Source organism: Acomys minous (assembly GCF_964271855.1).
Source record: "Acomys minous genome assembly, chromosome: 11".
NCBI lineage: Eukaryota > Metazoa > Chordata > Mammalia > Rodentia > Muridae > Acomys > Acomys minous.
In genome coordinates, this window is record NC_140492.1 from 102770300 (window position 1) to 102783354 (window position 13055).

Below are 13055 nucleotides of genomic sequence, written 5' to 3' on the forward strand. Positions count from 1 at the left end.
ATGGATGCAGTAATGGGGTACAAGTGTGAGGAGGAGGAGTCAGTCAGAGTCAGGCCACACAGTCCCTTCTGAGTGTGTGTGTGTGTGTGTGGGGGGGGCCAAGCTGAAGCTAGAGCCTCTTACTTGGCCTTCCTTCTTGAAGGGAACACCACACCCCCATTACCACCAACTGGGGAACAAGTGCACAACAGATGAACCTTTGGAGTTAGGGAGGCATAGTTAGACTGTACTAGCGTGGTCTCAATTACTATATCAGTGTCTTTACAGTTTATTTTATTTAAAATTAATATTTAACTTACACAAAACTATTTGTCATGTATAGTAATGTTTTGTATTTTTTACACTGTAGAAGGAAAAAATTGAACTAGCTACTATCATAATTTACCAAATTTTGGTGAGAACACTTAAGAACTGCTGGTGTGTTTTTAAAGAATATTATATATTAGGTATATTTTACTATGTTGTACAGATCTCTTGGACTTAGTCTTCCTAAGTGAAATCCTGTGTCCTTTAACCAAAAGCGTCCCTAAGCCCCTAGTCCCTCCCTCTTATATGAATTAGGATCATAATAATCCTTGTTAAAGGCCAAATAACATTTTTATATGTGTCTATTTGCTTGTCCAGGCTTTCCTTGTCCATTTGGCATTCATTTCATCTCTTTACTGTTGTGAGTAATGCTGAGTTAATGCTGGAACACACATATCTCAGCATACTGACATCAAGTCCTTCACTCATGTACCTAGAAGAATATGTGGCGTGCTTCTCATTAACGCTAATGTGCTCCCACCAGCACACTAACATTGAACTCCTTGTTATAAGAACATCATTGCTGGGACACTGCATTTTGTACGAACTTATTATGGTATTTCTGTGCATTGTTAAGACATTGGGAGAACCTAACTAAAGAATCTTCTGAGCAAATGCTAATACAGATTTGTGAATATACTTATTGATATTGCAGTACTCTGTAAATCTTTTAGGCACTGGGACTGTTAAGTTCAAGACCAGATTGGGCCCCTTTTCTTCACCTTTTCCCAATATTTGTGATCTTTTGTCCATGATACTGCCCATTTAAACAGTGAGATGATACCTCATTGTGAGTTTGACTTACTTTCCCTGATGATTAGTGATATAAAACAGTTTTCACAGGCCAATTAGCCATGTCTTGTTTGTTTAGGCCCTTTGCCTATTCTTTAAATTGGGTTCTTGTATTTGGATACTAATCTTTTACAAGATGTATGGCATGGAATCAAATCCAGGGTCTTTTGATGTCACTTACACACTTTGCTACTGAGCAGCATCCGCAGCCTTCTCACTGCCAACAGACATCTGCGTTGCACTTGCTTCATCAAAGAATCTCTAGTTATGCTCTCCCAACATCTTAACAACGCACAAAAATATCATGTTATTACAAAGTGCAGTATCCTAGCAATGATGCACTTATAATAAGACATTCCATGCCAGACAGTTTGTATTTATAAGTTAGTTTTACTCTCCTGGCTACCTAAACTGACACACACACCTTTTTCCATGCTAAAAACAGGCTCTGTTTTCTCTCTAGCCTTGAAATTCCAAACAGAGCTGTCATTGTTTTTAGCACACGCTCCAGCTGAACAGAGCTGCTGCAGTGTCTTCAAGTTTCCCAAGTTAGGAAGAGAAGAGAGGATTGTTGCTTAGTTCCTTGTACAATAAAATGAACAGCCAAGGTTTCTAGCAATTGGTTGCAGCATTATAGCCCCTAAATTCAAAAGTCCTCTCCAAAGCAGCAGAGGAAAACCGGCATATAAAGTATGTTTGTATTCTGTTTGTGAAGGTGGGGCAGACAAATACGACTAATCCAACAGCAGCGCACATATTATCTTCAGTTGCAGTGTGCTGTTTTGTTTTTAACCTCCTCCCACTAAACCCATATTACAGAATTTCTGTCTTCTATGTGTTTATCTTCTCCTTTGTCTGTTGTTTGGAGGTACACTTATTCATGTAGGTGGAAATAATGTCTGTCTTAAAGTTCTGAGCTAGGAGCTTTGAGTTTGTACGTTCTAGGTTGTGTTTATTAAATTTCTATTCCTTAGTTAAATCTTTTTGGGGTTTGATCAGAAAATCAAGCTAGTAATTTCAACAGCGAGCCCTCTAATACAAAGATTTGTTCACTAGGTATAAAGTAAAGCAGGTACATAAGAAGGCAAGACAGCAAGCTACCTCAGTCATTAAAAGGGCCACCATTTTTAGAGGTGAAATCACAAAGGAAAACAATTGAATTGAGTTAAGCACAGAGGACAGTCCCCGTGGAGCTTGTTGCTTAAGAAAGGGATGTTGCTTCTTGTAGTGGCCTTGATGGTTCACTTAGATCCAGGCCTCTATTAAGGGCAGGGCACCTAGCATGCTGGCAGTAGCTTGTCTTATTGCATTATGAGGGTGGGGTTGAAAAAGCTGCAGACTTGGTTGTGTTATTGAGGAAGGAACTGTAGTGCTAGAGTAGAAGCAAGTCTGGTATGATGGATGCCTGCAGGTACAGCAGAGTCAAAGGCTAGAAGAGAGGAGAATTGACACCACATTTGCAGAGTCCAAAACTGGCATTATAAGGCATGAACTTGGAGCCGAGGGAGGCTGAAGCAGGAAGGCGTCTGTAGTGCCTGGCATTCAGCATACCACACTGTGATTAGTTTAATGCCTTATTGATTCGATTAGGTGTTTGTAAAATATCTGTGGTTAGTAAGTCCAAAGGAATCTGTCTCAGTAACATATTTCCTCCTCACTTTGACACTCTGAATCACCTAGTACATTAGTATGTTGCTCTTACCCCATGTATGCTTTATTTTTATTGTATTTGATATGAATGACTGTTTGCTCACATGTATATATGTGCACCATGTCTATGCCTGGTGCCCATGGAGATAAGAAGAAGAGGGCATTGGACCCCCTGGGACTGGAGTTATGGATAATTGCCAACTACCATGTAGATGGCTGGGGACAGAGGGAACTTGAGGTCTCTGCACCACCAGCAGTAAGTTCTCTTATGTGCTGAACCATCTCTACCACCCCTACGCTGGTCTCTCCAAATTATACATCCAAAGATGACATCTGGAGTACTGTATATACTTGGTCTTTATTTCTCTAAATCTATTGTGTAATAGACATTTGTTTTGATCTGTATCTACCTACTGTTCTAGCATAATTTTGCGTTAAGAGAAAATTTGTGAACACTCATCATAGCAAGAGTTGAGTTTTATGACTTGCAGCATACACAGCATATTTCAGCCAACTCAGTGTGAACAGCTCTAGTTGTTACTCCCTAAAGATGCTTTTTTCCCTTCAACTTCTCTGTGTCAACTCTTTCTTGTAGAATTTCTTGCTGCTGCTGGTGTGTGTGTGTGTGTGTGTGTGTGTGTGTGTGTGTGTGTGTGTGTGTGTTCGTTCGAGTTCGTTCCTTAGATGACCTCCTTTACCCTTACAGTTTTATAAATGCTTTCATTGTGTTAGTGAAGCCCAGATTTCTATCTTTGGCCATGACCTTTGCAAAATTCTAACACATACAGAACTAAATCCTAGGTCTTTTCTTTTTTAAACTCCCATTCCCCTCAAGTTAAAGGTGTTAAATTCCTGGTGATTAACTTTTACTTTAGTTTCAGATTATTATGTTATCTGTTTCTTGCATTGTTTAGAGAATATGGCTTGTTTTATTTATGCTTTTGAAATTCTTTAACAGTTTTTAGTTCTTTGATACCTGATTTTTTTTTTTTAAAGTGTGTTATGGATAAATTGAATCTGAGTCTTCTAGAAAAGCCGAGCGATCTCTCTATCCACAGCCATACCCCCTTTTGAGATGGGTTTTTTCCATGTAGCCATGGGTATCTTGAAGCTTACCCTGAAGACCAGGCTGGCCTGTGCCCCCTGAGTGTTGGGATGAAGGTGTGTGCCAACATTCCAGCTGCTTTTTATTATCCTTAACGGTGTTATTATTAAGGTTATTATTCTCCCCCCCTCCCATGCCTCTCCCCATGCTTCAGCCTCCCAAGAGCTGGGGGAACAGACAATGGCCACCAGCCCCGCTTAAATGTTTCTTAAGTTTTAAAATTTTTTGCTTGTGATAAAGCTGGGTAGTGTATATACATGGTCCATTTCTGCTCATGGTGGTTTCACCTTTGTTCTTTGTGACTTTTGTAATACAATAGCTATTTTATTTTTTATGTAAAAGGGATAGAGTGCTTGCTTGGGATATGCCAGACCCTAGTTTCCTAAAAAAAAGGAAAACAGTAAATAAAACTTTTTATTTAGAATATTTTTAGTATGCACATGGGCAGATTAAAAAAAATACCATCAGTCTTAAAATTTTTAATATTTAATAGAATTTAAATATAATCACCGTACAAATAACTGTTAACCTAAAATATAACCATTGTCAGTGGGAAAATAAAATTTCTCATGATCTCAACACTCAAAAATGACCAAATGCTTTGCTGTCTATTGTTTCCATAGGGAATGGGAAGACGGAAGAGGGTAGCCAGGGGAAAGTGCAAAGGCAGAGGGACCTCCACACCACACACCAAATGTAACGAATAAAAGATTCCCCCCTTTCTCTGCAGATTTCCATGGAGAATGATTATTTGGGACCCCGAAGAATTGAGAGTCTGCAAAAAGAAGATGCTGACTGGCAGAGGAAAGCTCACGTGGCTGTGCTGTCCATTCAGGACCTCACTGTCAAATATTTTGAAATAACAGCTAGAGCTCAGAAAGGTAGGCTTTTTGATAAGACTCTTTAGGCATTTAAAAAAATGAGCAGTTAAGGTTTGTTTTGTTTTGTTTTTGAAACAGGGTTTCTCTGTGTGGCCTTGGCTGTCTTGGACTTTCTTTGTAGACCAGGCCGGGCTCAAACAGAGATCCATCTGCCTGTGACTCCCGAGTGCTGGGATTACAGGCATGTGCTTTAAAAAAAAAAAAAAAAAAGGATTATTTTTGTTATTTATATTTGTGTCTCTGTTAAATGCACGTGAGTATAGGTGCCCATGGAGGCCCAAGGCACCAGCCTTCCTGATGCTGGCGGTGTATGTCTTTATGAGCTGTGCAGTGTGGATGCTGCTAATTGGTCTTCTGGAAGAACGGTGGAAGTTCATAGTCACCTTCTGCTCTTTTGATTGGAAGACATTAACTGCCAGTCAGCGATTACTGTGTTATTAAAACAGTGATCGAGCCCTGTGTTATTAAAAACTAAGAAGCTCTTCCTTCCTGGGGAAAGAGTCTCGGCTGTGCTGTCTTTAGAGTGGGTGGTTCTGTCTTCACCTTCTCCTGAGACCTGACCTAGCACGAGGTATCCGTTCCTCCCGCATCTGGTTATCACATCTCCAGAGTACTCAGTGGCAAACCCCGGGATGTAGAGTTGAACATTTTGAATATTCAGGGCTTAGTTTTCAACCAACACACACAGATATGATGTGTTTGTGTGTGTATGTGTTTTGATCATGTTCACTTCCATTGCTAAATGCTATTTTTATTGATTTATTTATTTCCTTGTTTTTTGAGACAGGAACTCTCTATGCTGTCCTGTAATTAACTCACTATGTAACTCAGCCTTAAGGTTTTTTTGGTGTGTGTGTGTGATTTATACATATTTTTACTTTATGTGTATATATGTATGTATGTGAGTCTGTGAGTTTATGTGCACCATGTGTTCAGAATCCTTAGGACGCCAGAAGAGGGCATCGGAGTCTCTGGAACTTGTTGTTACAGGGGCTTGCAAACTGATGTGTGAATGCGGGAAACCAAACCTAGGTCTTCTGCAAGAGCAGTAGATAAGTTTTTCTCCTCAGCTATCTCCACATCCCACGTTGAAGGTTGTTTCTTTTTGTTTTTGCTTTGTTTGAGACAGCATCTCACTATAGCTCTGGCTGTCCAGGAATTCACTATGTAGACCAGGCTGATCTGTTGAGTCCTGAGTCCTGAGGCGTGCACCACAATTTAAGATAACAGAGATCGTATGATATTACTGGACTATGTTTTAGAGACATTAAGTGTGATTATTATGGGGATCAGTGAAACCCAAGACTTTATTTCATTTTAATTCTTTTTTTTTTTTTTAGTGTTTAGTAGTTTTGTGCCTTAATATCTTTACAAACTACTGTTAACAGCTGTGTATGATCGGATGCGAGCAGATCAGAAGAAATTTGGCAAAGCATCATGGGCAGCAGCTGCTGAACGCATGGAAAAACTCCAGTATGCAGTTTCTAAAGAGACCTTGCAGATGATGAGAGCTAAAGAGATTTGTCTGGAACAGAAGAAACATGCACTGAAAGAAGAGGTAACAAAAGCTATCGTTAAAATGATATATAATGTAAAAAGATTCATATAAATCAGATTCTTGATTTCGATAGACATCTGATTTGATATTATTTGTGCATATTTGTGTATGTGTTGGGTGCACATGTGTATGTAGATGTAGATGCACGAGGCCTTGGGTGTCATTCCTCAGCTGATGACCACTGGGGTTTTTTTTTTGGTGGGGGGGGGGGGTAGTGGTTTCAAGGGTTCCTTGTTTATTTAGCCTTGGTTTTCCTGGACTCAGCTATGTAGACCAGGCTGGCCTCAAACAGTGATCAGCCTGCCTCTGCTTCCCAAGTGCTGGGATTAAAGGTGAGCACCACCACACCTGGCCCTGACCACGGTGTTTTTTTTTGAGAAAAGACCTTTCACTGTCCTGGGACTTGTCAATTAGACTGGGCTGGGCAACCCAGGCATCCATCGCTGCCTGTCAAGCACTGGAATTAAAGACCCATGCCACCACACACAGCACAGTTTAGTTTCTTCCTGATGCTGTGACCAACAGCAGCTATGGGAGGAAAGGGTTTATTGGTTTATACCTCTGAGTCACAGAGGGATATCAAGGCAGGAGCTTGAAGCAGAAACCGTGGAGAAATGGTGCTTGCTGCCTTATTCTCTCAAGGCTTAGACTCATGCTCTGCTAGTTCCTTTCAACTTGCCCAGGACCACCTATTCAGGTAATGGTTCTGCCCACAGTGGCCTGTGCTCTCTAACATCTGTTAACAATCAATACAGCCCCTCATAGATCAACCTGATAAGAGTTACTCAACGGAGACACTTTATAATCGATCCTAAGCTCTTTCAGGTTGACATTAATTATAGCTAGGATACACGGGTATATTCTTGTCTTAGTTACTTTTTATAGCTGTGCTAAGACACCATGACCAAGGTAGCTTAAAAAGGGAATTCAATTTGGGTTTCATGATTCCAGAGGGTTAGAGACTATGAGTGTCCTGGCGGAGAGCATAGCAGCAGGCAGGCACTGCACCAAAGCTTTTCAGCATAGAAAAGAGCACAAGCAGAGAGAGCCAAGTGGTGATAGTCCCTTGGAACACCACAACCCATCCCAAGTGACATAACATCCTCCAACAAAGTGTCATGTCCTAACCCTTCCCCAGGAGTTTACCAACTGGAACCAAGCATTCAAAAATGAGCCTGGATGGGGGCTCTTCATAAAGAAAACCCTGCTGTTCCTTTCAGTATCTATCATCTTACTCCATCACATGTCCAAGTACAGTATTGAGCCCGGGATGGTGGGGCAGAGGCCGAGGCAGGAGGATTACTGGTCTGGTCTACAAAGTGCTTCCAGGACAGCCATGGCTATACAGAGAAACTGTCTAGAAAAACTACAGTAAAATACAGTATTGGACTTCACTGTTGGTGCCTACATTATGCTTCAAAATATTAAAACTGTTTGATATTATTTATTCTCTGAGCCATTATTTCAAAGCTCCCTATTTTAGGATTAAACTGGTTTACAACAGATTGCTTTACGGAAAAGGCATCCCCCCCCCCCCCCCCACACACACTAGTCTGCTGCTAGCTTGTAAATGTTAAGACTAGAAGTGGTTTTGAAAATGAGGCTAGTGAATAGTTGAGTAGTAGCATAAGATTGAGCCTTCAAGGTGATCTAGATGCTTATAGCAGACTTCACTGCTGAGGAAAGAGTGTTTAACACGTAGAAAGTGTTTGTTGAGGGCTGGAGAGATGGACGCGACACCTATGCATGTAAAACCCAAAATGTGTTTATTAAATTGTGGACATTTCTCCTTGCATTCCCTAATCAATTTTATACTTTGGGATAATTGTTTATTTTAGTACACATTATTTTTTTCTTATGTATATGAGATAGACTCACTTTGTAACCTTGCCTGGCCTTGAGGGTGCAGCCCCTCCTGTCTTATACTTAGAGTACTGCATGTTATTTTTCTGCAGAAAAACCAGATTCTTTCATTTTCCCATAGCAGGTCTTTGCTTTTTTTGTTCCGTTGCACATGTTTGAGTGCCCATGGTTATATGTAAGTGGTTGTAAGCTGCCTGCTGTGGGTACTGCAAACTAAACTTCGGTCCTCTAGAAGAGTAGCAAGGGCTCCTAATTAGGAAACCACCTCTTTTGCTTTATGTACTCATGGTTTTTCATGGTTCCCCAAACCTTGGTGTTCTGTTTAATTCTTCTTGTTTCTTTGCCATTTCACCCCCTGCCTGTTGGAATTCTCCAATATTAAAATTGACCCTCTGTCCCAGTCACTCTTTTGTTGCGGTGAAAGGGACACTACAACCAAGGCAGCTCTTATAAAAGAAAGCATTTAACGTGTGGCTTGCTTACATTTTCAGAGGCGTAGTCCATTATCACCACGGCAGGTACATGGTGGCATGCATGATATGGCACTGGGGCAGCAGCTACATCCTGGTTCACAGGCCGAGAGATAATGGACCTGCCTTGGGCTTTTGAAATGTTAAAAGTCAATTATCAGTGACACACTTCCTTCAGGGCACATCTACTCCCAACAGTTCCATACCTAAGCCTTCTAATCCTTTCAAATAGTGCTACTCCCTGGTAACCAAGAATTAAGATATAAGTTTATGGGAGGTCATTCTTACTCACTCTACCATACCCTCTCAGTTCATTCAACATAAATAAGTGCCTTTCCCAGACATTTCAGGAAGTGAGAGACATAAATGACTCAACCTGCCTCCTGCCCTGCCTTCCCCAACTTATTCTATCTGTTGCGTGTGTGTTGAAGAGCTCTCATACCATGTTTCCTGTGGTGGTCAGAGGACAGCTTTGTAGAGTCTTCTCCTTCCACAATTGTATGGCTTCTGGAAATGGAGTTTGGTGTTCTTGGATCAAATTCAAGTTGGTGTTGGGTAATCCCAGCACTTGGGAGGCAGAGGCAGAGGCAGAGGCAGAGGCAGGTGGATCTCTGTGAGTTTGAGGCCAGCCTGGTCTACAGAGTGAGTTCCAGGACAGCTAGAGCTGTTACACAGAGAAACCCTGTCTCAAAAAAAACTAAAAACACAAAACCAAAAACAAACCTCAAACTCAGGTCGGCAAGTTTACAAGGCAAGTGCCTTGAGCCCAGTGAACCATTTCATTGACCTCACACACAGCCTTTTTAAAATAAGCTATTTTTTTTTAAAAACATAGATAAGACATGGTCATAGAATATAGTGAGATTTGGCAAGTTTATGTGATCTGTGGGTTAACAAACTTAATTCATCTTCAATAGTAGAAACCAAGGCATGTCTCAGAAATGAACACACGTACTCCTTCTCCTTCTCCCCCTTTGATGGCTATATTGAAAGTAATGTGGAGTTAGGCAAGCACAAAACTACGCTTAATGTTTTTTTTAGCATCGCATTTATCTCAAAGAGTTTGGTAAGAAAGGCAAAATGTTTTATTGGTCTCCGCGGAGTGAGCTGTGCAAAGGTGATTAGATAAAATAGAATTATTGATTCATTATTAGATTTGTGGTTTTTTGTTTGTTTGTTTGTTTGTCTGCTTTTTGTTTTGTTTTTTCCGAGACAGGGCTTCTCTGGGTAGCCTTAGCTGTCCTGGACTCGCTTTGTAGACCAGGCTGGCTTCAAACTCAGTGATCCACCTGCCTCTGCCCCCCAAGTGCAGGGATTAAAGGCATGCACCACCATGGCTGGCATTGATTTTTAAACTGTGTGTGTGTATGTGTGTGTTTTACATTAAATAACACATGGAGTAGGATTATTAAGCATTTCAGGCCACAAAACTCTCTTTGTCCCACGGTCTTTTCGGTGACTTTTGTAAGCGCGTCAGCACCACAGGTGTGTTCTGTGCATGACTAGGCACGTCCAGTTCTTCCTGCTGTAATGGTCAGTGGGGCCACTGCAAAGCCAGCCCAGCCTTCATTGTCACCGCTCAAAGGAGTAGCACATGCTGGTTTGTTCTGGAGTGTTACTTTAATACGCAGGCAATTAAGATCACATCTACCATGGAAAAACAAAAGTGACGAAGAAGCCAAAAAACGAGGAAAGAGAAGGGGGGGAAAAGAGGTTGGAACTCGCTCTGTAGACCAGGCTGCCTAGAAGCCAGAGATCTGCTTGCCTCTGCCTCCTGAGTGCTAGGATTAAAGATGTGCACTGCCACGCCCAGCCATTTAACAATACCGTCTCTTCATCTCTACCCACATTTAGGACACCCAGCACAAAAATAATAATGAAAAGTTAAAATAAAACCACTTAGAGAGGCGGACGCCGTGGTACTTGCCTGCAATCCCAGTCCATCTGGAGGCAGAGGCAGCCAGATGGCCGTGAGATGGCCAAGGCCACTCAGAGAAACCCTGTCTCTAAAAACACAGAGAGAGCATGTAGTCATACAACAGAATAATCTAGCCATTGCCAGCCACAGTGTTCACAGAGAACTGCATAGTAAACAAAACAATAAAACCCCGTGTCACGATGTGCTGCTCATTTCCAGTTATACTGTTTTATCCCCACGCGCAGTGTTATGATTGCTAGAATTTGGAAAATGTTGTATGTTTACTTTTAAGAAGTGTCTCTTCAGATATTTAGCTCTTTCTTTCTTTCTCTCTCTCTTTCTTTCTCTTTCTTTCTTTCTTTCTTTCTTTCTTTCTTTCTTTCTTTCTTTCTTTCAGAATTCTGTTTATTCAGGTCTGTTACCCAGTATAGAACAGCTTATTTCCATTTTTTAAATTTTGATTTAAAACTAGTAAATGTGTGGTGGAGCATGCTTCTACCTTCAAGGTAGAGACAGGAAGTTTAGAAAGCATTTCTGTTCGTCCTCAGCTATGTACCAAGTACAGGCCAGCACTGGCTCTGTGAGAGCGATCCTATCTCACCACCACCACGCCCGCACCCCTCTAAATTGATATGCATTTGTCAAGCTGTTACTCTCATGTCTACTTTCAATAGTACAGGGCAAACACTTTAAAATTATGTATATGAATGTTCTGCCTGTGTGTGTGTGTGCATGCACAGTATACAGATGCTTGGTACCTATGGCAGGAAGCACTTGGCTCCCTGGGATGGGTGTCAGGGATGGATGGTTGCCCTCCACCCGGGTGTCGGGAACTCCATCCAGCTCCTCAGCAAGAGCAACACCTTTTCTTAACTGCAGAGCCGTCTTTCTAGCCCCTTCTCCTCCGTTTAAATGTAGAAAATGTTGCTTTATCACAGCCAGAGAGATAGGTGGGCCAATGGTTGATATGTCTGACTAGCTGCTTTTTCAGACAACCTTTGTTAGGTTCTTGCCAGCCTCAAGGCAGCTAACCCACTCTAGCTCCATTTCCAGAAGACCCAGCACTCTCTTCTGTCCTCCTTGAGCACTGCCTGCTGGTGGCATATAGACATACAGGCAGGCAAACCACCCTTGCACATACAGACTTAAAGACTGTATTTATGAATCTGTTTTGGGCTTGGGTGCGATCCACAATGGCACACACACATAGAAATGCCTCAGGGGGGCTGGAGAGATGGCTCAGTGGTTAAGAGTACCGCCTGCTCTTCCAGAGGTCCTGAGTTCAATTCCCAGCACCCATATCTATATATCCTCCCCATCCCACCCCAGGGTTTCTCTTTGTAAGAGCTTTGGCTGTCCTGGAAGTCACAGAGATCTGTCTGCCTCTGCCTCCCAAGTTGTTACTAATATTTTTCTTTCTTTTTTTGGTGTGTGTGTGGGGGTCGGTTGTAGCCTTGGCTGTCCTGGACTTGATTTGTAGACCAGGCTGTCCTGAACTCAGAGATCTGCCTGCCTCTGCCTCCTGAGTGCTGGGATTAAAGGCGTATTCCACCACACCTGGCTAATGTTTTTAAATATAAGATCTCATTATATAGTTCAGGCTACCCTTGGATTTGGCCTTCCAGCTCTCTTGCCTCTCTGTGTGCTGGGATTGCCAAGTGGGCAGCAGCAGTAACACTGTAATTAGGCCTCTCTACTGTATACTCTAGAAAGCAGTCTTTCCTGTTATAGATTAAATCCCAGCTTTTCCCTCTACATCGCCTGTCTTGTGTGCTGTTAGAAGGTAGAGTCAGACCTTGTCTCTGTATTCAGTCTCTGAAGGATTTCATCCACAGTCCCCTGAGGCATTTCTATGTGGTCTCCCTTTAATGAGTTTGTTCCTTGTTATTGGCTATCTGGATTTCTTTTAAAAGTCCCTGCCCTTTTATTGCACATGCTATAAACTTTGCTTTCATCTCACTGTTTAGTGTTGACCCCATCCGTCTGAGCTGTTCTGGCAACACAGGGTGCCAAAGGCAAAGACCCCTGACCCCTAACATTAGGCAGTACAGCTTTTTATACATAGGCCTCCAGTGTGGAGAATGGAGGGGCTGAGCCCGAGCTCTAGAGCTTGAGAGAGTGTGCGCTCATCTTCTCTAGACCACATCTGTGACTGCAACAGTCTGTTCTTAAAGTCTTGCATTATGTGTCTGAATTCTTCAAAGCATTTAAAAAACTGGCAGTTAGTCATTCTTGCTAGGTTTTTGCTTGTTGTATAACATGGTATTGTGCTTTATATGCATTTAATTGTGATGATGTACTATGTCAGCTTTAATAGCCCCAATTTAAGGTGTCTGAATTACTCATGGGAAACAACACGTGTAAAGTGTTAAGCTCATCCCAAACAAATGCTTTGCCCCGCTGCAGTCCTCTTTTTTAAGGTTTTTTGAGACAGGGTTTCTTTGTAACCGCCCTGGCTATTATGGACTCTTTCGTAGACCAGGCTGGCCTAGAACTCCTGAATGCTGAGGTT

The 13055-nt window shown here is 41.9% G+C and overlaps 1 protein-coding gene across 2 annotated transcripts in view; it reads left to right on the plus strand.

The window, feature by feature from the left end:
* Positions 1 to 13055, plus strand: part of JMY (junction mediating and regulatory protein, p53 cofactor) — a 60214-nt gene that overhangs the window by 30162 nt on the left and 16997 nt on the right. For both annotated transcript variants that reach the window (XM_084800659.1, XM_084800658.1), the window contains exons 3-4: positions 4584 to 4734; positions 6123 to 6292. In XM_084800659.1, the coding sequence (XP_084656785.1) occupies positions 4584 to 4734; positions 6123 to 6292 (321 nt within the window). The remainder of the gene's footprint in view (positions 1 to 4583; positions 4735 to 6122; positions 6293 to 13055) is intronic.